Here is a 23,653-nt window from a genome sequence, read left to right as displayed (position 1 = left end):
TTAAACCCTTTACAATGAAGACCTGTGAAGTTATTTGGATTTTTATGAATCATCTTTGAAAGACAGGGTCCTGAAAAAGGGACTTTTTTTTTGTTGCAGAGTTTATATGGCAATTTACAAAATGCGATTCTCCTATATGCAGTCGTGCCTGTATGTCTTCACTCATAATACATTTACTCCTTGAATGAGGATGTTTTCATGAGGTTTAACCAAGTTACATTACTGTTGGTGAGGTAATCAGTAGAAGCCACCAGCATATCCTCCTGCTTTAGAGAGCTGCTGGGGATGGCTGAGAGCTGTCTCTCCTTCTGGATAGATTAGTATGGAGCTGGGGGACAGACCGGAGTGGCAGGCGGAGTTTGAAAGGGGGATCAAGAAAAACCTACGTGCAGATTGCAGCACAGTACCACTGAAGTCGATTGGAGTAGTCCGTTTACTATTTAACTCTCTTTGTGGAAGAAATGTCCCTTTGTGTGGGATTTCTCTCCCCGTGATAGTCTTTTTCTTCTCTCTCTCTCTCTGGTTTTCTATCTTTCTCTCACTGTGTTTCCATCTTCTGCTATTTCTTTGCTGGTGCCTGTGCTCCCTCTCTGACACTATGGGCCTCTCTAGACGGTAAGTGTCTTGTTCCCGTTGCTTTTGACCATTCCCTTGGCGGCCAGTCTAAATCATACATAAATGGATAGGTAGATACTCTTCACTGAAATGGTACCACTGCTTCACTGAGCCCCCTTGTTAATCTCAACCATTCTGAATGTAACCCAAAGACCAGTTTGAATTCCAGTGTGTCTCCTCCTGCAGGACAAGCTGATCAATCTGAGTTTCCTGAGGCTGTTCAGGGCGGCCAGGCTCATCAAGCTGCTGAGGCAGGGCTACACCATTCGCATCCTGCTATGGACCTTTGTCCAGTCCTTCAAGGTGATTCACTGACCTCTCACCTCTGACCCTTGACCCTGAGGTTCGACCCCTGCCTACTCAACATGGACTCTTGATTTGAGAGTTACATGGTGTTCATCTGATCAGTAGTGAATTTAATGAATATAGGCTGATTCATTATTTTGTAATAAGTGTAAGCATATAGATCGAACTGTAAGGGGAGATAAGGAAATAAAATGAGGACATCTTTATTTTGCGTTTGTGTATACTTAAAGGGAAACTTAGCGATTTTGGCAATGAGGCCCTATATCTACTTCATCAGATGAACTCATAGATACCATTTAAATGTGTCTGTGTCCAGTATGAAGGAAGTTAGAGGTAGTTTCGGGGGCCAATGCTAACTGGCGTTAGCACAATGACTGGAAGTCTACGAGTATCTGCTAGCACCCATAGGCTTACAGTCATTGTGCTAACGCAAGCCAAAATCCCAAAGTATCCCTTTAATGGCATTTGGAGTGATATTGATGTTTATTTGGAGTCTTAGAGAAGTGGTTTGTTCTATGGAGCTTTCGTCGTAGAGAGAACAAGGACATTGCCAAGAATAGTTAATTTGATAGCAGGTTAAATGTGGGGTGGTGAGAGCTTTTAAGCCCCAATGAAAATGGATAGTTGCTACAGAGTGTTAAAAGGTAGCTCATTATTTCTGATTAATGTGTACCCTTCCCTTGTCTGGGATATATGTGATTAAGGAAATCAACCCCGCGGGTCACGTTGGCTGCTCTGCTCCATAAATAAGACTATTAAACCATTCTGGGCTGTTAACTTCTCGGTGCGTGCGTGTATTTTCTATTTCCAGGCCCTACCTTACGTCTGCCTCCTCATCGCTATGCTCTTCTTCATCTACGCCATCATCGGCATGCAGGTGAGTCATACCACACACACGTCCAGTGACGATGACTATGCTAAACTATGTTATATATCATAAAGAGAATGTCAATAGCTTCTCCTCTATGGGAGAGACACACAGAGAACCTGGCTCTCCTCTTAAACAGATGGTTCCAATCTTTAAAGTTGATTACTCATTTAAAAGGAAGCCTATGTGGCAGCAAATCTGATCAATTGTATGCACAATGGAGGTGCGTGCCATTCTCTAGATTAGCATGGCATTGTAAATCAATGGTAATTGTGTCTTCTGGTAAAAGAGTCCTCATTTAATCAGCGATGCTGTATAATGAGATGCTGTATAATTACTACAGGGCCCCAGAGGGAGGGGTGGATCAGGACACCCCCCACCATGAGTGACAAACTTCATATCCCAATTAAACAGGGAGCCAACAGAAGCTTATCTGGCTCTTTGATATCATCAGGACTATCTGTGCAACCCAAATGGCACGCTATCCCCATATAGTGCCTTTGTCAAAAGTAGTGCACTATATAGGGAATATCAAAAATTGTGTGCCATTCGGATGTACCCTATAAGTGTGGACTTGGGCAGAATACAGGGTGTCACCATGTCATCAAATTCTATTGTTATTATATTATAAAGATTTCTAGATAGCTACAGTGAACTCCAAAAGTATTAGGACAGTGAATAATTTTTATTTTAGCTCTGTACTCCAGCAGTTTGAGGGTATTTTCATCCATATTGGGTGAACCGTTTAGAAATTACAGCACATTTTGTACAAAGTCCCCCATTTTAGGGACCAAAAGTTTTTTGGTTTTTATTTGCACACTTTTGGCATTCTCCCAACCAACTTCACCTGGAATGATTTTCCAACAGTCTTGAAGGAGTTCCCACATATGCTGAGCACCATCTCAATTGGATTGAGGTTGGGTGATTGTGGAGGGCAGGTCATCTGATGCAGCACTCCATCACTCTCCTTCTTGGTCAAATAGCCCTTACACAGCCTGGAGGTGTGTTGGGTCATTGTCCTGTTGAAAAGATGACAACATCGTGAAGCTGGTTGAGAGAATGCCAAGAGTGTGCAAAGCTGTCATCAAGATAAAGGGTGGCTACTTTGAAGAATCTCAAATATAAAATATATTTTGATTTGTTTAACACTTGCGGTTACTTCATGTTTCCATGTGTTATTTCATAGTTTTGATGTAGAACATAGTAAAAATAAAGAAAAACACTGGTAGGTGTGTCCAAACGTTTGACTGGTGCTGTACAAGTATTTGCCCCCTTTCTGATTTTCTCTATTTTTGCATATTTGTTACTCTGAATGTTAAGATTTTCAACCAAAACCTGAGTGAACAAATAATCCAAAATGTTGATAATGAATTAATTTATTATATAAACAAAGTTACGCAACACCCAAAGCATCTGTGTGAAAAAGTAATTGCCTCCTTACACTCAATAACTGGTTTGTGCCACCTTTAGCTGCAATGACTGCAACCAAACGCTTCCTGTAGCTGTTGATCAGTCTCTCACATCGCTGTGGAGGAATATTGTCCCACTCTTCCATGCAGAACTGCTTTAACTCCGTTACATTTGTGGGTTTCAGGTCCTGCCACAACATCTCAATGGGGTTTAGGTCTGGACTTTGACTGGGCCATTCAAAAACTTCAAATATGTTTCTTTTCAGCCATTCTGATGTAGACTTGCGTGTGTGTTCTGGATCATTGTCTTGCTGCATGACCCAGTAGCGCTTCAGCTCACAGACGGTTGGACCTGACATTTTCCTTTAGAATTCTCTGATACAGAGCAGAATTCCTGGTTCCTTCAATGATAGCAAGTTGTCCTGTTCCTGAGGCACCAAAGCATCCCAAGCCATCACAATACCACCATCATTCTTGACCATTGGTATGAGATTCTTACTGTGGAATACAGTGTTGGGTTTTCCTCAGACATAATGGGACCCATGTCATCCTAAAAGTTCCACTTCTGACTCATCTGTCCAACATTCTTCCAGGAGTCTTGACGATCATCCAGGTGCTTTTTGGCCAACATAATTTTACTTTTTGGATGACATGGCTACAGTTATGTCTGGCAAAAACCCAACACTACATTCCACAGTAAAAAAACTCATACCAGTGGTCAAGTATGGTGGTGGTAATGTGTTGACACACACACACAGTCTTCTGCCTACTCTGGTAGGATTTGAGAAAAGTAATGATTCGTGGCTAATGTGTTTTTTGGCGATAGCATTATATTGCATCGTATCGGATCCTGCAAAGGCTGATACAATCAACACTAGCTCCTGGGATCACTTTCTTATACAAATCACTTCCCTATTTCTAACTCGCACAATGTGTGTCCCAAATGGCACCCTATTCCCTACATAGTGCACTACTTTTGACCAGAACCCATAGGACTCTGGTCAAAGATAGTGCACTATATAGGGAATGGGGTTCCATTTGGGACATACCTATAGATAACATACAGGGAATCCCTCTAACTGCCATGCTGGCCCTTTCTGCTTCCTTCAGGTGTTTGGAAACATTGAGCTGAATGAGGAATCAGCCATCAATCACCACAACAACTTCCAGACCTTCTTCCAGGCTCTGATGCTTCTGTTCAGGTAACCATGCCTCCACATTCTCCATTTTAGACCTTTTTTCACATATCTTTCTATTCTTTCTATTGCAGTATAATGTAATACAATAGCCGTGTATTTCCTTATGCTCATGGTGGTGTTTGTGGTAGATATACAGTGTCCAATGATGGATATACAGTGCTTACATTGCATGTGTTTGTTTGTGTATGTGTGTGTGTGTGTGTCCCTTTGCAGGAGTGCAACAGGTGAGGCGTGGCATGAGATCATGCTGTCGTGTCTGAGTAACCGTCCATGTGATAAGCTGTCAGGGTCCGGAGGGAAGGAGTGCGGCAGTGACTTTGCTTATTTCTACTTTGTCTCCTTCATCTTCCTCTGCTCCTTTCTGGTCAGTATGGGCCATCACAAATGAATGACCAATCAGGATGACCAATGTCCAATGATTGACCAATGATCAGCAAGAAAGGACCATTCACCTGTCCACCTCCCTCTCCCTTCCTCCAGATGCTCAATCTGTTTGTGGCGGTCATCATGGACAACTTTGAGTACCTGACCAGAGACGCCTCTATCCTGGGGCCTCACCACCTGGACGAATTCATCCGTGTTTGGGCCGAGTACGACCCTGCTGCCTGGTAGGTGTCTTTAATCCTCCTCCAGGTGATTAGATTCCCCCCCCGAGTCAAGACACCGTCAGTTTTAGGTTCAGGAGTGAAGAGGTGAAGGGAGGGAGATGAAGTGTCATAGTGAAGGGTATAGCAAATAGTCGGTGACAAATCAAAGATGTCTCTAAGTTCCAGTGGGATGACTCTGTAACGTTTGACAACGATTGACGGGCAGGAAGGGATCCCGTTTTAGTGGGGCTGAGTGACGTTAAGCCGGCGCCTGGAGTGCCGACTAGGGCCTCAGAGACAGACTAATGTAAGTCCATGGTTCCGCTCCGCTCATCTCTGCTCGCCATCCGCTAGGCTCTCCGTGACGACCCTGAAGCTCCTCTCATTCTTTCATTGTGGAGGGGGAAGAAACGATTTAAATCACACAACACATCTCAGCTCTTTTCAAAAGTACACTGCTCAAAAAAATAAAGGGAACACTTAAACAACACAATGTAACTCCAAGTCAATCACACTTCTGTGAAATCAAACTGTCCACTTAGGAAGTAACACTGATTGACAATAAATTTCACATGCTGTTGTGCAAATGGAATAGACAACAGGTGGAAATTATAGGCAATTCGCAAGACACCCCCAATAAAGGAGTGGTTCTGCAGGTGGGGACCACAGACCACTTCTCAGTTCCTATGCTTCCTGGCTGATGTTTTGGTCACTTTTGAATGCTGGCGGTGCTTTCACTCTAGTGGTAGCATGAGACGGAGTCTACAACCCACACAAGTGACTCAGGTAGTGCAGCTCATCCAGGATGGCACATCAATGCGAGCTGTGGCAAGAAGGTTTGCTGTGTCTGTCAGCGTAGTGTCCAGAGCATGGAGGCGCTACCAGGAGACAGGCCAGTACATCAGGTGACATGGAGGAGGCCGTAGGAGTTCAACAACCCAGCAGCAGGACCGCTACCTCCGCCTTTGTGCAAGGAGGAGCAGGAGGAGCACTGCCAGAGCCCTGCAAAATGACCTCCAGCAGGCCACAAATGTGCATGTGTCTGCTCAAACGGTCAGAAACAGACTCCATGAGGGTGGTATGAGGGCCCGACGTCCACAGGTGGGGGTTGTGCTTACAGCCCAACACCATGCAGGACGTTTGGCATTTGCCAGAGAACACCAAGATTGGCAAATTTGCCACTGGCGCCCTGTGCTCTTCACAGATGAAAGCAGGTTTACACTGAGCACGTGACAGACGTGACAGAGTCTGGAGACGCCGTGGAGAACGTTCTGCTGCCTGCAACATCCTCCAGCATGACCGGTTTGGCGGTGGGTCAGTCATGGTGTGGGTTGGCATTTCTTTGGGGGGCCGCACAGCCCTCCATGTGCTCGCCAGAGGTAGCCTGACTGCCATTAGGTACCGAGATGAGATCCTCAGACCCCTTGTGAGACCATATGCTGGTGCGGTTGGCCCTGGGTTCCTCCTAATGCTAGACCTCATGTGGCTGGAGTGTGTCAGCAGTTCCTGCAAGAGGAAGGCATTGATGCTATGGACTGGCCCGCCCGTTCCCCAGACCTGAATCCAATTGAGCACATCTGGGACATCATGTCTCGCTCCATCCACCAACGCCACGTTGCACCACAGACTGTCCAGGAGTTGGCGGATGCTTTAGTCCAGGTCTGGGAGGAGATCCCTCAGGAGACCATCCGCCACCTCATCAGGAGCATGCCCAGGCGTTGTAGGGAGGTCATATAGGCACGTGGAGGCCACACACACTACTGAGTCTCATTTTGACTTGTTTTAAGGACATTACATCAAAGTTGGATCAGCCTGTAGTGTGGTTTTCCACTTTAATTTTGAGTGTGACTCCAGCACATTCAACTATGTAAAAAAAAAAAGTATTTAATAAGATTATTTCTTTCATTCAGATCTAGGATGTGTTGTTTAAGTGTTCCCTTTATTTTTTTGAGCAGTATATTTATCAGACCCATTGAGAAATACTGGAACTCTGAGATGCAGCAGGGTGAGAAGTCCTAAATGTCCCCAATGCCACTCTGGGCCTTTGCACTTTATAGGCTATAGGGTTACATTTGGGACACAGACTTATAACCTCTCAGTAACCCTGTAGTCAAGTATAACTATAGATAAGCAAGCTTGTTATTTATACACTGAGTATACCAAACATTAGGAACACCTTCCTAATATTGAGTTGTACCCCCTGTATTCACCTGGTCAGTGTCTGTCGTGGAAAGAGTTCATGTTTTCTATACTCTGTGTATATCTGCACCATATCTACAGGTGGGCTTTATTCAATGACCATGACTGCACACAATGGAGGATATACATGTTAAGTCATTGGAAATGGTTGTGTTTGTGTCCTAACCTCCTCTAACCTGTCTTGTCTTTTACAGCGAAAGGATATGCTATCAGGATATGTACAAATTGTTGCGTTTTATCTCGCCTCCTCTCGGCTTAGGGAAGAAGTGTCCTAATAGGGTGGCCTACAAGGTTTGCAACCCCACACACCCCTTAATCATAAAGGGATGAGGTTGAAGTGGAGAGTGAATGAATGTGAATGACTCCTAGTGCCAGAGATTCAACCACACACACCCACACCCACACACACATACCTCCCATACAAACCAGCTGGTGGGTAACCATGGCAACTAATGGAAAACAATGCCACGATGTAAGTCTCATTACAGTATACTGACCAGGCTTCATTATCATCTCTGTTTTCACCATACTGAATGCAGTATGCAGTAGGCCTATATGGTTTTCTCAGAGTAGGCCCGGGAGACTGTTCAATTTGGTTATCGCTGATGTCTCGGAGCATGCAGGAACAGAAGACATCTGAACAGTGAAGCTGCAACCTTGCCCTGAGCATACATACATAAACATGTACATACTATATATACATCATGATCAATCCAACCTCATGATTTTGCCATCTGAATTCCCAGAAAACACCCCACCCTCTTCCTGTCCAACCCCTGTGATCCATCCCAGTCTCAAGCAGGACAGAGATGGAATCCCGCCCCGGAATCCACTACCCTGGAAATCTAAAATAACACAGATTTCTGTTTTTGTCATTTTCTCTTCTGTTTAACCATCTTCTTTTGGTAATTTCTAACTCCCCCTGCCCCCTCCTCCTACCTTACCTGGATTCATCCAACCCTCTCTCTGACCCCTGTGAACTCCTCCTGTGACTTCTCCCCCTGTGAAGTGGCCGTATGACCTACCTCGCTATGTACGAGATGCTCCGTCACATGTCCCCTCCGCTGGGTTTGGGAAAGAAATGCCCGCCCAGAATCGCCTACAAGGTAGACCCCCCCTTCCCCCAGCAGTCTTCCTCTCACCCCTGTCACTCACTTCCACCTGCCCTGTATCTCTCCCGGCTTCTATCAGTCTGTCACAGCCACTTCCTGCTGTGCTGTTGTAGAGTCCTTGTTGTTGCTCTTTCTGTCTGTTTTTGATGTTCTCTTCTGCCCTCTCTCGGCGTTTGGTGTTTACTGTGCTCATTTCTCCGTCTGGCCATTTAGACTTGTTTTGTTTTTAAACTAGGTTTTCATTCTGTTCAACTGAGAAGAAATGAAGACTGACAGTTAACACAAGCCACATTATTAACATGAAGTTAGCTAGAAACTCCTTGCAGGTTTTGAAAAATCACTGTATAACAAACGTGCCGTTTCACATAAAAATATGTAATGAATACGAGGTTAAAAAGTGGCGTAATTCCCCTTTAATTAGTCCTATAGAAGAGTAATACAATTAAAAACACAACCTTTCCCCTCTAGTCTTCTCCATTCTGCCTGAGTCTATACTCTATGGGCTGTTCTGTGTTGTGTGGCAGCATTTAGAGAGCTTGTATTGTGGACCAAGGTAACGATTGTTCAGTACTCAGGCGTTTACCACTGTGAGTGGTTCCAGCATGTACACAGCTGTCTAGATGAATCATTGTTAAAACAGACCTAGCCGTACCCTGGATAAAAGCGTCTGCCAAGCAACTAGTTGGGTCTGACGTGTGTGGCTTCTCGAAATATAACTCCTGCTTTTGAGAGATTAATCAACAGGGAGAAATGAGAGGGAGACATGGCACACTGGAGCGAGGCTAGCCTTTTAAAATGCTTTTTTCATCTCTTTTTTTCATTCTTCCTCCCTTTCTTTGCTGTTGTGGAAAATGCATCTCACTCAACTCCCTCCCTAATGAACAGAGGTACCTGTGTATCTCTGTCCCCCTCTGTTTTCAACTGGCTCTGAGCGGAGCTTCACAATCCCTACTAAATTACCTTTCTTGTCCTCCGTGTTGGGATTTTTCCTTCCTCTCATCTACCTAACTCCACTTTGTGTGTGTGTGTGTGTGTGTGTGTGTGTGTGTGTGTGTGTGTGTGTGTGTGTGTGTGTGTGTGTGTGTGTGTGTGTGTGTGTGTGTGTGTGTGTGTGTGTGTGTGTGTGTGTGCGTTCGTTCGTTCGTGTGTTTTTGACAGTATGTGTGTACCTATATGTGTATATACAGTATTTGTATGTTTTGGTGATGGTCTCACATGTCTGTGGTTTTCCTGTCTCTCTAGTGGGCACTACATGACATGTCAGGCCCTCCACTCCTCTTCCCCCTCTCCTCTTCTCCTTCTGTATTGTAACAGCTCCCGCATGGAAGTACGCTCTCTTGAGCTCAAGGGAGGCTCGCACGCACGCGCACACACACACACACACACACGTCTCACGTCTGCGATTCTCCTCCGCTTGGCTTGAAGACAATAGGATCCGTCCTTCCAAGTCTCTGCATGTTTTTGCATCCTCATTCTGCCTCCCCATTAGCCCTGCATCAAGCTCTACATGCATGTATGTCACTATGTCTGAGTCTCATTTGGCAGTCTATTCCCTATATATTGTACTAGTTTTGCCCAGAGCCCTATGGGCCCTAGTCAAAGGTAGTGCACTATATAGGGTGTAGTGTGCCATTTGGGATGCAACCTATCACTCTACTCTGCTAGTCTTCTCACAATGAAAGGAGGCTAGGAGGAGTGTGGGCCCATAACACAGACATGGCTTCATTCATTCATCCTTTCATAGCAGTACTAAAACATACTACTCCAGGGCTTGCCTTGGATTCATGCTGACATGTGAACTGGTTCTCTCATTTTGTGGTTACTGAATTCAGAAAAGGACTAACTACACTCCACTTCATCCACACCACTCATAGTTTCTATTAAATTGCTATTAAGTCACTTTTCTGTCACTTGTCATTTTTTTACTCTGAGTCCATAAGATGATGAACTCACCATGCATTTCTCTGAGGAGTCCTAATACACATTACATTGATTTGTTGGGCATGTCCCCCTCAATGTCCATCTCAAACATTGACCCATAGTCTCACTCTCACGTTACCATTTGCATGGTGTGTTGCGCTGAATGTTCTCTTTCCTCTCTGGGATGTATTGTGTTGTTGTGTTCCTTGAAAGCTCTTCTGTGTGCTGGACTGAAACTAAGCGAATCCACTGACTGTTAGAAGTCCACGCTCACTCTCAAGTGAAACATATCAATTCATTCTGTATGTACGGTGTCCATATTAGGACAGTTTCAGACTCTACAGCCAGCACACAGAACCCTAAAGAGCTATTGATCCTAACATGGGTGTTCTAATGGGCCCTCACCATGGTTTCTATTCTCCTTAGCGATTGGTTAAGATGAACATGCCCATTGCCGATGACAACACGGTGCACTTCACGTCCACTCTGATGGCGCTCATCCGCACTGCTCTGGAGATCAAACTGGCATCTGGTCAGTGACCTTTAACCTAACCACCTCTACACACAAACACACTCCAACCACAGTAGTAGAATGGGAATATGGCAAATACGAATAAATACAAAACATAAATCAAGTAAAAAATAAATTAAAAAGTGTGTGTGTATATATATATAAATAATATATAAAAAAAGGTACTCATTTTGTTTACTTACAGAAATCACAATAATATTGTGTCATCATTCAAAGAAGAGGGTGGTGGCCTAATAAACCCATCCTGCTCGGTCCAGGGCCATATGTATCAAGCATCAACAGTAGAAATGCTGACCGGATCAAATTTAGATCAAATTTATGAACTTACATGGACGGGGGGGACCTGATCATAGATCAGCACTCTACTTTGAGATGCTTGATACATATTGGCCCTGATGGGGATGTGTGGGACATTAGTTTGTGGTGCTGATGAATGAGTGTGGATAAATGTGATGTGACCTAGGCGTTTGTCTCTAATCAGGAGTCCTGGCCCAGCGTCTGTGTGACGCTGACCTGAGGAAAGAGATCTCCAGAGTCTGGCCCAACCTGCCTCAGAAGACTGTCGACCTGCTGGTCACACCATATAAAAGTAAGCCAAGCTGGTAGTGTGTGTGTGTGTGTGTGTGTGTGTGTGTGTGTGTGTGTGTGTGTGTGTGTGTGTGTGTGTGTGTGTGTGTGTGTGTGTGTGTGTGTGTGTGTGTGTGTGTGTGTGTGTGTGTGTGTGTGTGTGTGTGTGTGTGTGTGTGTGTGTGTGTGTGTGTGTTAAAGGGTGTGAGTGAGAAACTGAAATGCAGAGCAATAGAGAGAAAGAAGTGAGAAAGAACTTAGAGAGACAGAAAATACAGGAAATAATCGTCAGAGCACTGAGCTTCACCAAAGACCAGTCATCCCTCGAGGGAGTGTGTAGACTCAAATGCCAGGCTTTCTACTCATTTCTACTTTCTCTTTTTACTGCTTGTTCCGTCTACACTGTGTATGTGGGAGCTATATGTACACACACACACATACACACACACGGCCTGACAACAGTACACTCACCCTCATTCTGTCTCCTCCGATGCCATCTACTGGTTGTGGAGAGAAGACAACTAGTGCTTCAACCTTTCTCCACTACTCTCTCCTTCCTTCTCTCGTTCTTCCTTCTCTCCTTCTCCCCTCCTTCCTTCTCTCCTTCTTCCTTCTCACCTTCTTCCTTCTCACTTTCTTATTTCTCCTTCTTCCTTCTCACCTCCTTCCTTCTCCCCTTCTTCCTTCACTCCTCCTTCCTTCTCACCTTCTTCCTTCTCACTTTCTTATTTCTCCTTCTTCCTTCTCACCTCCTTCCTTCTCACCTCCTTCCTTCTCACCTCCTTCCTTCTCACCTTCTTCCTTCTCTCCTTTCAGATGATGAGTTCAATGAGCTTCTTTGCCCCTTTGCGGTTGTAAACCGAGAGCTGACAGTGGGGAAGGTCTACGCTGCCCTCATGATCTTTGACTACTACAAGCAGAACCGGGCCAAGAGACTGGAACAGCAACTGGGACTGGACTTCACAGGGACAATTAAGGTAGGATTGTATAGAGGGCTAATCTTTGCCATAATTGCTGCTATGACAGCATGGGCAGTGCCATTGAGGGCTATCTACACTTCTTCAAAATAGTAAAAGTTGTCAATGGCGCTTCCCATGCTAAAACAGGCTTTGTGGCAAGTGAGCCCTCTATCCACATCTATGGGCCTCAAAAATGCACTCATGCATGGGACTGACTCTCATGGATGTTCCTGAGATAAATCTTCCCATACAGACAAAAGGCATTGGGCCCTATGGTGTTCTTTTAGGGCCAAATTAGTAGCGAGTTTTAGGCTCCAAATCCATTGAATTTGTCACTACTGTGACAGATGAAGGACTAGAAATGGGATGGAATTTAATGCATTCGTAACGTCACTTGATTATTTTCTCCTCTCTCTGTGTCTCCTGAAGAATAATAAGGGCCCAGCCTTCTTCCGCCCCATGCCCATGACCCATATGCAGGAGGAGGGGACAACAGTCTCCAGAGCCAATCCCCTGCCATCCTCCCAACCTGAACCAGAGTCTCAGCCAGAGCCCCTGCCATCCACCACCTCTCTAACTAATGGGGATGCAGTGTGAGTGCCCACCCATGGGGTTTTCTTAGCAGACATACAGTCATGAATATCAATGGATTAACATTCAAATACTGTACACATGTAGTAAAGCAGGTAGACGTAGCACATCATGTTGACTAATAATGTAATCTAATATGGGTGTGTGTGTGTGTGTGTGTGTAACCTCAGACCAAGTACTAGAAGTCCCATAAAAGAGTCAGGAGAACAACTGTCTCAGGAGGGCCAGCGGTCCAGCAGTAGAAAAAGGATTCTACAGAGGGGCCAGTCAGAGGACGTGCCCTACTACAACAAACCTCAGGTATTTAGTACATATATTATACCAAAGATGGGAAATATGCAAGCAACCATTCACTCTTAAACCTCTGGTACCCACAACTAGTGGTTGCAAACTTTTCCTAAATTGCCTACTGTGTGTTGTTTCAGGAATCAGTGGAGATGAGGCAGGTGGAGAACGGTGCTGATTTAGGGGGCTACTCTGGACTGGATGGCCATGGCAGAGCAGCCTCCATGCCAAGACTGGACTCCCAGTACTATGTAAGTCCTTCCTCACTCACCGCCTTACTGTACCCCTATACTCTCTCACATAGGACCCAACCAAGACCCGCTAGGGCTGCCAACATGGTGCCTGCACAAATCAAAGGGCATTGATTCTACAAATAGGACAATGTCAACAGTAGTGCAATTCTAGTTGTACAGTAGTAAATATTATACAGGTTAGGGTTCGTACAACACAGTTAATACTCAGTTGACGGCATGAAATAATTATTTGTCATACAGTCAGTAGTACTTGATGATGATATTACTATGATACATAGAGAGGAAGGGAGTGAGGGAAGCAGTAGAAGTGAAAAGGAACATACAGTAAGATTGAGTAGAAGAAGGAAACAAGATAAAGGTAGGTAGAAATTAATTAGTGAAAGCAGCCACAGGCTAACTAAAGCAGAGACGCTGTCTGTCAGTGCCCATCAAGTCATCCTGCTGACCTTGTGTGAATCCCAAATGGCACCCTATTCCCTATACAGTATACCACTTTTGACCAGGGCCCATATGACTCTGGTCAAAACTAGTGCACTATATAGGGAATAGGGTGCCATTTGTTATGTAGACCTTATGTGACATCTCACTATAATATTTCCTCAACAAATCTGAATGTAGAGCCATGTCCCCAGCAACACAGTGAACGAGTATTTTGCATTCTACACAAGATAAAATATTCATGTTTTAAACAACTGATGATAATCTGATGGCCACATTGTGTAATATAATTTACTCAATAATCTAATATGCAAATATCTCTCTCCCCGAAAAGTTCAGGTGGAAAAGTCTGTAGGGAATTGCATAAAACCTTATTTCAACTATGCCCAATCATCACCTTGCTGTTTAGAAATGTTGAAATCCATTTCCACATATTTTGTTGACCAATTTGCCTGATTTAGTTTTTCACACAAATGTTATTATATCCATTATGGATATAGTTAGTGTCCCAAATTTGTTTTACTGACATTCATGTTCTGTCTTTTTATTTTCATATTTTTTTCCCAGCTCCTGTGGTAAATGGAGTCCTGGTTTCTTCCCTCTTGAATACTTTTTCCGAACCCTTCTTTCCAGCTGTGTGATTGGTTCACACGTCTAACCATATGAATCCTGTCTGTCTCGCTTTGCTGTCAGTCTGTCTTCCTGTCTCTCCATCCACTCCCATTCCTGCCATCCTCTCCTCCTCTTGACTCCCATAGCTAATGTTGTGCCCACCTCCCTCCTGTCTAATAGCGGAACCCTCCTCGTCACCTACCTGGAACCTACCTGGCAGTATGTACACCTGTTCCGCCTCTCTTTCTCTCTCTCTTTTTCTATATATCGCTTTCTATATATCTCTCTCTTTCCCTTTCTCTCTCATTCTTCTTTTTCCAACTCTGTTTGCCTCTGTGCTCCCTCCATTCCACAGTTCACACACTCAGCATCAATGTTCCCTCTAAACTGCGGGCGCGCAGCTCCCCCAGGACTACCGTGCAGAAGAAATGATCAGCCCACTGAGAGAAGCATGAGTTTGAACTTCACTCAACGTTTTAGAGCAGTGGTCACCATCGACTGGTCGATCTCTAAGGCATTCCTAGTCCATCTCCAAACATTTCTGTAAAAAAAAATGATAAAGCCTTGTGTTCCTATTTTTTTTTCATTCGTATGGGGCTGTTGGCGTTAGGTGCACCCGATTCAGCTGCCCCGCGCTCCGGGTAGGCGAACTGTTGCCATATTGAACCATTTCATGTGATTGAAGGTGCAAACTGCCTTTCCGGCAGGCCCGGAGATCAAATCAAGTGCCCTATAGGCTTACCGCTGGCCAATCGAATGGCTCAGATTATCATGTTTTCAATAAAGTAGCAGGAAAGTTGATACTGTGAGATTTCAATACATGACTAGAGAGAGACTGTCAACGAATACAGCAAAGAGCTGCTGTTTTTATGAGTGAGTTCATGTTTAAGTTCTTACTCAGCACTGTCAACACTTTGTATTCAACACTTTTATCAGCCATAAAATGCACGTTCTTCCTATTTCCACTCAGCGCTACAACAAGCGGTGCAGCAGTAATGAATGAGTAGGAACGTGTATCTATAGGCTTGCGTTGTTGTTATTATTAGCGGCTTGGGTCTTTTTTAATATCGAGGAATATTTCACTTTCTCTGTTCATAGGAATAACATGAATTTGTCCATGAGGCAGAAATAATGTGGTACGACTTGAGTTTGGCTATCAGCTGGAACGGTAGTGTCCCTTTTGGGTCAGTGTCAGTGGAGGAAAGGGAGAGATGAGGTATGTTGAGAGGCGGACCCTCAGTCTTCTGCTCTCTCCCTCTGCTGAGACTGACCATCAGATGCAGGCACCATCAGCCCAGTAAAATAAAAAGCAAATTATTTAAATGTACACTCACTCAGCTGTGCCTCACAAGTAATACAACAACGGATCTATTACCGGTGGGATCATATAGCCTACCTCAAATGTTGAAATATAATTTTAAAAAATGGCCCGAACAACATTGCACTGGCAGGGCAATTCAACCAAAGCCAATATGCGGTAAAGTCATGTTAAAAGAAAATCTGAGCGGTAGATCTCAGCTTGCATTTTGAGTCAAAGTGATCGACTCAGAAAAGGTTGGTGACCATTGTTCTAGAGTTTTCCCTGTTAACACTATCAACATTTCTCTTTACTGTGGCAATTGTGATTGAATCAACGCAATATTAGCCACTTTTAATGCAACATACCGAAACAAAACAAACTATGCAAGAGCTTTTGTTGTAGGCAGAACGCATCGGAGTAGGATTCTATTGCATTGACACGCACGACTCAGCTCATACTCTACACAGACCGGTGTGACAAAACCAATCAGAGCTGCAGTAGGTCTATATGCGAATAGGCCATTGCCATATATGGATCTGCACATTTGTTCATATCCATTGCTAGTTAGTGAGTTATTAACCCAGTTATAGATCATTTGTAGTCAGTAATAGAGGAGTGATTGCTTCTTAAACATATACATTTCTAGACATCTTTGAAAAGTGAGTCAGGTAAAGAGCTTTTTTTGGTCTTAAAGGAGCAGTGTTGTATTTTGAGATAGGCTTGAAGTAGCCAATAGGCAGAGGGGAGCATATTTTCGTGGTATGGGAATAATAATGCATTTTATATTGTAAAATGGTTTCTTGCATCAAATAACACAACATTTTCAGTCACCTCCTTGTCTAAAGGATAAGTGGATAAACAGGTTAATGTCAAGCCCTGTATGTTTTTTTTCAAAACTCCTACATTGAACACCACACATTGGCTGCTACTGTAGGCTGAATAATAATACAGCTATTTCCATGTTAAAATGTTATAGGATGCATTTTCTCCATTGTTTTTGATGGTAGGCCACTCTGGTAGGCCTACATTATGATCAAATGGCCACAGTAGCCTACTTGGCCACTGTTAAAACTAACTTAAAGTGGGTACAGCCTGTGTTCACAGTAAGGACACGCCGGAAGTTACGAAGGAATTTTCACAATTTCACAATGTTTTCACAAAGTTTACGCTCAGCAGACCTGAAATTTGCTCAGTGCCTAAAAAAATTAGAGGGAGCATTGATCACTATCTGTCTGACACTCTTTAGACATTAGTTAAAGCCCATATTGGTGTGAGTATTCAAGAGCCACGTCACCCACAGTACGAATATTGTTCAGTGTTTTAGTACTTTGAAAGTTCCCCACATACATACATGGTACGCCATTTTCTGCTTCCTTGCCATGAAGTGACATCATTTGATATTTGTGAGAATTTGTGTTTGTGTTGTTTCAGTGGGTGGTGTGTTAATGTTTTAATGTATGCAGCGACTGCTATTTTCCTACTCTCCTACTGAAATGACTGTACTGTTCTCTCTTTATTTCCATATGTTGTTGTTGTTGAACAATCCACTGACTGAAGCTAATTGGACTGTGTGATAGGAACTCTTGGAACAAGCACAACAGAGTGTATACCTCAATAATCAATTTGGTTATGATCTATAATATCTGTCAGTTGACTTGTGGCGATACCGATTCAACAATGAAGTAAGAACTAAACTTAGAACTGGAAATTGAATTGGACTTTTATATTGGGAATACTCACATGCTTTTTCCAGGAGACTACTCAGCGTTATGGGTCAACTATGGCAGGGAGTCCCCCAGGCTGTGACCAACAGAGGGGGTGATAACGTAGTTAGTGTTCCAGGCTATCAGCTCAGTTACTGTACCTCCAGTACAGGCAGAGCTATTCGGTCAGATAAGAATCTGGCAGGGTGGAGACATTTCCTATTAAGCAACTGCAGTATCACCCTGATGTTCAGTATTGAAGTGTTTTAGAAATAACTGTAATTATGTACTTACTACTAATGGACCACATTGATAGAAGCTGTTCATTCATTTCCAGCAGTCTTAAAGTTCATCATGTTGTCTTTTGCCATGTTAATCAAGCTTCTTTCAAACACAGAAAAATCAGAGCTTGTCAAGGTGTGTAATATATCATGGGAAATGTCAACACCCTGCTTATTCTTCACTAGCAGTGTATCCTGCTAGCATATGACAAGTTTTATCAACATGGGCCAAACATTATGTACGCCCAACCCCAAATTAGACCCTACCGCTTAGCCCCTATGCACCTGTGTGTATCCCAAAAATGTGATAGATTTAGGTAGTATGGTGAATATGGTATGGTGCCAGTATATTGCCACTTAGTGTGCCAAAGACCTATAGCTCTGGTCCAGGGCATTACATGCGGGTTGCTGATGCTGAGCCTTCCTACAACGTCAGCAAGCCTCACATAATGTCCTAGACCCGAGCTAGCCAGGAGCCAGGGGCAAGGTAGAGTCATTACCATATCCTTACCATATTGATTATACCTACCGTATCCTTTCGGATTTATATCATGTGCCTAGGCCCTAGGGATAGGGGCAAAGGGGTTGATTTGGGATTCAAAGGGTGCTACGCCAATCATTAGTGATGTGTTCAAGATTAAATATAGTGAGTGGAAATCGCGGAGTGTTTCAGTCAGAAATGTCTCCTCAACATCTGTTTCTGAAAAGGTTGAACGTCGGTCTCAAGCCCAGAGAGTGGTGTCCACCGGTCGATCGTACTTCCTCGTCTGTACAGTGTCTAGTGAACAGTTTGGTGCTTGGTGCTCCAGTCCAGTAGTGCTTTGGTTGTGCTGTATAAAATAACACTCTCACGCTACACTACTATGGTAGCTAGCCCTCCATCTTGTATTCCTCCACTCACTGTTCTTCCTCTTTGCTCGCTCCTCTCAGCCTATTGCTGACATCAGTCCTATCAGGCGGTCGGTGTCCACGTTGGCTTCCCAGTGCCCCCAGGAGATGAGTCTGAGAGACTACACCCTGGAGCGGCCCAGCCAGGCCCAAGCCCAGGCCTCCTCAGCCCCAGGTCAAGCCCAGGACAGGCCCCACCACCATCACCACCACCGCTGTCACAGACGCAGGGACAAGAAGCAGAAGTCACTTGACAGGGCAACCAGCGTTCAGCCTTCTAGTACAGCATGTGAGAGGGGTACCCACATGATGCATGCATGTGCACACGTACACACACAGACTTGTTTCACATGGTCATGCAGCAACTTACACACACTCAAAGATATCTCACTCACTGTGGAACCCAAGCAGTCCAAGTTGTTGAACTATGAATTCATACAGAAATAGAGTAAGGAAACCTTTCGTTCTCAGAGGCAGCGAAAGAGCCCTAGCTCTTGTTCCAAATCACTTGGACGCCTTTGCATAGTGGCATAAATTCCTTATCGGATTAAGGGCCTGATCGGGTTATGAAGGAAAGGGGTTTCTCTGTTGCGCTTCCCAAAGGACTTGAGCCAGGGATTTTGCGTGTCAAGTTTTCCATCTGACTAGCAAAGAGACTTATGAGCTCCCCGAGGAAAATCTGCTTTGTGGGGATTAGATTTTTGATTTGTATTTGCCGTTCTTCTTTGTTCTATGGCCTCAAAAACGGTAGTTATAAAATGTTGGCTAAGCTGCTCCAGTAGTAGCTCCCCTTATGGGCGACGGGGCGGCCGCTCTACAAACTGTGTACAATGTGAAATTAGCTCGTCTCATGTACAGGCTGTGACTGAGTGAGGCTAAAAAAAACTTTCTAGTGGAGAATATATCTGGCAGCCTGGGCCCCACAGAACATGGGCCTCAGCAGCCAAGAGGTTTTTTTTGTATTTCTTTATTTCACCTTTATTTAACCAGGTAGGCCAGCTGAGGACAAGTTCTCATTTACAACTGCGACCTGGCCAAGATAAAGTAAAGCAGTGCGACACATACAGCAACACAGAGTTACACATGGAGTAAACAAACATACAGTCAATAACACAATAGAAAAGTATATATACAGTGTGTGCAAATGAGGTAAGATAAGGGAGGTAAGGCAATAAATAGGCCATTGTGGCGAAATAATTACAGTTTAGCAATTAAACACTGGAGTGATAGATGTGCAGAAAATGAATGTGCAAGTAGAGATAGTGGGGTGCAAAGGAGCTAAAAATAACAGTATGGGGATGAGGTAGTTGGATGGGCTATGTACAGGTGCAGTGATCTGTGAGCTGCTCTGACAGCTGGTGCTTACAGTTAATGAGGGAGATATGAGTCTCCAGCTTCAGTGATTTTTGCAATTCGTTCCAGTCATTGGCAGCAGAGAACTGGAAGGAAAGGCGGCCAAAGGAGGAATTGGCTTTGGGGGTGACCAGTGAAATATACCTGCTGGAGCGTGTGCTACGGGTGGGTGCTGCTATGGTGCCCAGTGAGCTGAGATAAGGCAGGGCTTTACCTAGCAAGGACTTATAGATGACCTGGAGCCAGTGGGTTTGGCGACGAATATGAAGTGAGGGCCAGCCAGCGAGAGCATACAGGTCGCAGTGGTGAGTAGTATATGGGGCTTTGGTGACAAAATGGATGGCACTGTGATAGATTGCATCCAATTTGTTGAGTAGAGTGTTGGAGGCTATTTTGTAAATGACGTCGCCGAAGTCAAGGATCGGTAGGATAGTCAGTTTTACGAGGGTATGTTTGCCAGCATAAGTGAAGGATTCTTTGTTGCGAAATAGGAAGCCGATTCTAGATTTAATTTTGGATTGGAGATTCTTAATGTGAGTCTGGAAGGAGAGTTTACAGTCTAACCAGACACCTAGGTATTTGTAGTTGTCCACATATTCTAAGTCAGAACCGTCCAGAGTAGTGATGCTGGACGGGCGGGCAGGTGCCGGTAGAGATCGGTTGAAGAGCATGTATTTAGTTTTACTTGCATTTAAAAGCAGTTGAAGGCCATGGAAGGATAGTTCTATGACATTGAAGCTTGTCTGGAGGTGAGTTAACACAGTGTCCAAAGAAGGGCCAGAAGTATACAGAATGATATCGTCTGCGTAGAGGTGGATCAGAGAATCACCAGTAGCAAGAGCGACATCATTGATGTACACAGAGAAAAGAGTCGGCCCGAGAATTGAACCCTGTGGCACCCCCATAGAGAGACTGCCAGAGGTCCGGACAACAGGCCCTCCGATTTGACACGCTGAACCCTGTCTGAGAGGTAGTTGGTGAACCAGGCGAGGCAGTCATTTGAGAAACCAAGGCTGTTGAGTCTGCCAATAAGAATGTGGTGATTGACAAGAGTCGAAAGCCTTGGCCAGGTCTTTATGAATACAGCTTCATAGTATTGTCTCTTATCGATGGAAGTTATGATATTGTTTAGGACCTTGAGCGTGGCTGAGGTGCACCCATGACCAGCTCGGAAACCAGATTGCATAGCGAAGAAGGTACGGTGGGATTCAAAATGGTCGGTGATCTTTTTGTTAACTTGGCTTTCGAAGACCTTAAAAAGGCAGGGTAGGATAGATATAGGTCTGTAGCAGTTTGGCTCTAGAGCGCCTCCCCCTTTAAACAGGGGGATGACCGTGGCCGATTTCCGATCTTTGGGGATCTCAGAGAATACGAAAGAGAGGTTGAACAGGCTAGTAATAATGGGTTGCAACAATTTTGGCTGATCATTTTAGAAAGAGAGGGTCCAGATTGTCTAGCCCAGCTGATTTGTAGGGGTCCAGATTTTGCAACTCTTTCAGAACATCAGCTATCTGGATTTGGGTGAAGGAGAAATGGGGGAGGCTTGGGCAAGTTGCTGTGGGGGGTGCAGGGCTGTTGACCAGGGTAGGGGTATCCAGGTGGAAAGCATGGCCAGCCGTAGAAAAATGCTTATTGAAATTCTCAATTCGTGGATTTATCGGTGGTGACAGTGTTTCCTAGCCTCAGTGCAGTGGGCAGCTGGGAGGAGGTGCTCTTATTCTCCATGGACTTTACAGTGTCCCAGAACTTTTTGGAGTTTGTGCTGCAGGATGCAAATTTCTGTTTGAAAAATCTAGCCTTTGCTTTCCTAACTGCCTGTGCATAATGGTTCCTGACTTCCCTGAAAAGTTGCATATTGCGGGGGCTATTTGATGCTAATGCAGTACACCACAGGATGTTTTTGTGCTTGTCAAGGGCAGTCAGATCTGGAGTGAACCACGGGCTATATCTGTTCCTTGTTCTACATTTTTTGAACGGGCATGCTTATTTAAGATGGCGATGAAAGCACTTTTAAAGAGTAACCAGGCATCTTCTACTGACGGAATGAGGTCAATATCCTTCCAGGATACCCGGGCCAGGTCGATTAGAAAGGCCTGCTCGCTAAAGTGTTTTAAGGAGTGTTTGACAGTGATGAGGGGTGGTCGTTTGACCACAGACCCATTACGGGCAATGAGGCCCGTAATGTACCTCGTAGGTTCATTGATAATTTGTGTGAGATTGAGGGCATCAAGCTTAAATTGTAGGATGGCCGGGGTGATAAGCATGTCCCAGTTTAGGTCACCTAACAGCATGAGCTCTGAAGATAGATGGGGGGCAATCAATTCATATGTGGTGTCCTGGGCACAGCTGGGGGCAGAAGGTGGTCTATAGCAAGTGGCAACGATGAGAGACTTGTTTCTGGAAAGTAGAAGCTCAAATTGTTTGGGCACAGACCTGGATAGTAAGACAGTGTAGTCCATGTTTTCTCACATAGGTAAAAGGTCATCAATACACACTCAAACCCATACTGATCCAATTGATAGACAACCACACATATACCGTACCATTTCACATGGCTCAGAGACTATGATGGCACCCCTCAGTCCCTGTTTGCGCTGTATGACGTCATGTCTGAAATTACACCCTGATCACCATATAGTGTACTACTTTTGACCAGGTCCCATAGGGACCTATGGTCAACAGTAGTGCACTACACAGGGAATAGGGTGCTAATTGGAACCTAGCCATGACCTCCAAGAAGAAGAAACAAGATCCATGGAACTGGTGGGCTGGCTGGGCTGGCTAGTCAGCCGTCCACTGATAATGACACGGAGGTGATCTGCAATAGAGATCAGTCTGTGGTCATGGTGTAGTGTAGGTGGAGGGTAATGCCAGGGGCGCAGGGTGGTTTTGTGTTAGCGTTAGAGGCCAGCAGCAGCTGGGCTTTATTGGGCAGGCCCAGTCAGGGGGATTTGTGGACACCTTTTGGCAGGGCAGAGAGGGGAGGGAGAGAGGACAGGGAAGGAGGGAGGTAGAGATGAAGACAGAGAGGTAGAGCGAGAGGGAGGGAGATGCAGAGAAAGCGATACATTCCTCTGGGACAGACACACCAGGACAGGGCTCTGACACATGAAGAGTGAAAAACAGCCACTTGAAGCTGTTCTGTTCTGTCGTTGTGGTTTTCATCAGACATTGGATTTTGGAAGAAAATTGAAAGGTCAGCAGAAATAATTTTCTGATGTTTTGTCTTTATTCCTTTTAATTTGGTCTGAGGGATGCACATGCACATACTTCACATGCCTGTATGTTACATAAGTCCCTAATACTGTGTGTGTGTGCCCCAGGTTCGCCTGTTGACCCTCCTTTGGAGGGCTTGATCAGGGAGCGGGCGAGGGAGCGTGACCGTGGCCGGCCTCATGAGAGGAGGCACCACTCTGCAGCCGGGGTGACGAAGCGTTACTACTCCTGTGAGCGCTATGTAGGCAGGGAGCACTGCCACACCAAGTCAGCTGGCCCCAGCCGCTCCACCTCCCCTGGAGAGACCCACGACCTAGGCTTCTTCAAGCAGGTGAGCGGCCCTAGAGCCCTGGAGCTTGGGGGTTGAGGGAGATATGTTAGTGCTGCTTTGGGGTGAGATGATTTAGGTTAGGGGGGATGATATCCTGTCCATCAATTCATCTCTATGACTCTCTGCTT

The 23,653-nt window shown here is 44.8% G+C and overlaps 1 protein-coding gene across 1 annotated transcript in view; it reads left to right on the top strand.

Annotated features, from left to right (window-relative positions):
• LOC115159666 (voltage-dependent N-type calcium channel subunit alpha-1B) overlaps positions 1-23,653 on the top strand; it is a 254,642-nt gene that overhangs the window by 227,623 nt on the left and 3,366 nt on the right. Inside the window, exons 37-52 of the mRNA XM_029709608.1 lie at positions 613-615; positions 802-918; positions 1,733-1,798; positions 4,309-4,400; positions 4,611-4,761; positions 4,878-5,005; positions 8,193-8,289; positions 10,642-10,747; positions 11,229-11,336; positions 12,131-12,291; positions 12,703-12,866; positions 13,035-13,164; positions 13,290-13,400; positions 14,634-14,672; positions 18,668-18,914; positions 23,302-23,525. Coding sequence (XP_029565468.1) covers positions 613-615; positions 802-918; positions 1,733-1,798; positions 4,309-4,400; positions 4,611-4,761; positions 4,878-5,005; positions 8,193-8,289; positions 10,642-10,747; positions 11,229-11,336; positions 12,131-12,291; positions 12,703-12,866; positions 13,035-13,164; positions 13,290-13,400; positions 14,634-14,672; positions 18,668-18,914; positions 23,302-23,525 — 1,944 coding nt within the window. The remainder of the gene's footprint in view (positions 1-612; positions 616-801; positions 919-1,732; positions 1,799-4,308; positions 4,401-4,610; positions 4,762-4,877; positions 5,006-8,192; positions 8,290-10,641; positions 10,748-11,228; positions 11,337-12,130; positions 12,292-12,702; positions 12,867-13,034; positions 13,165-13,289; positions 13,401-14,633; positions 14,673-18,667; positions 18,915-23,301; positions 23,526-23,653) is intronic.

The sequence above is a fragment of the Salmo trutta genome, chromosome 23 (assembly GCF_901001165.1).
Source record: "Salmo trutta chromosome 23, fSalTru1.1, whole genome shotgun sequence".
NCBI classification, from domain to species: Eukaryota; Metazoa; Chordata; class Actinopteri; order Salmoniformes; family Salmonidae; genus Salmo; species Salmo trutta.
The sequence above is the reverse complement of the archived record's forward strand: the minus strand, read 5'-3'. Positions and strand labels throughout refer to the sequence as shown.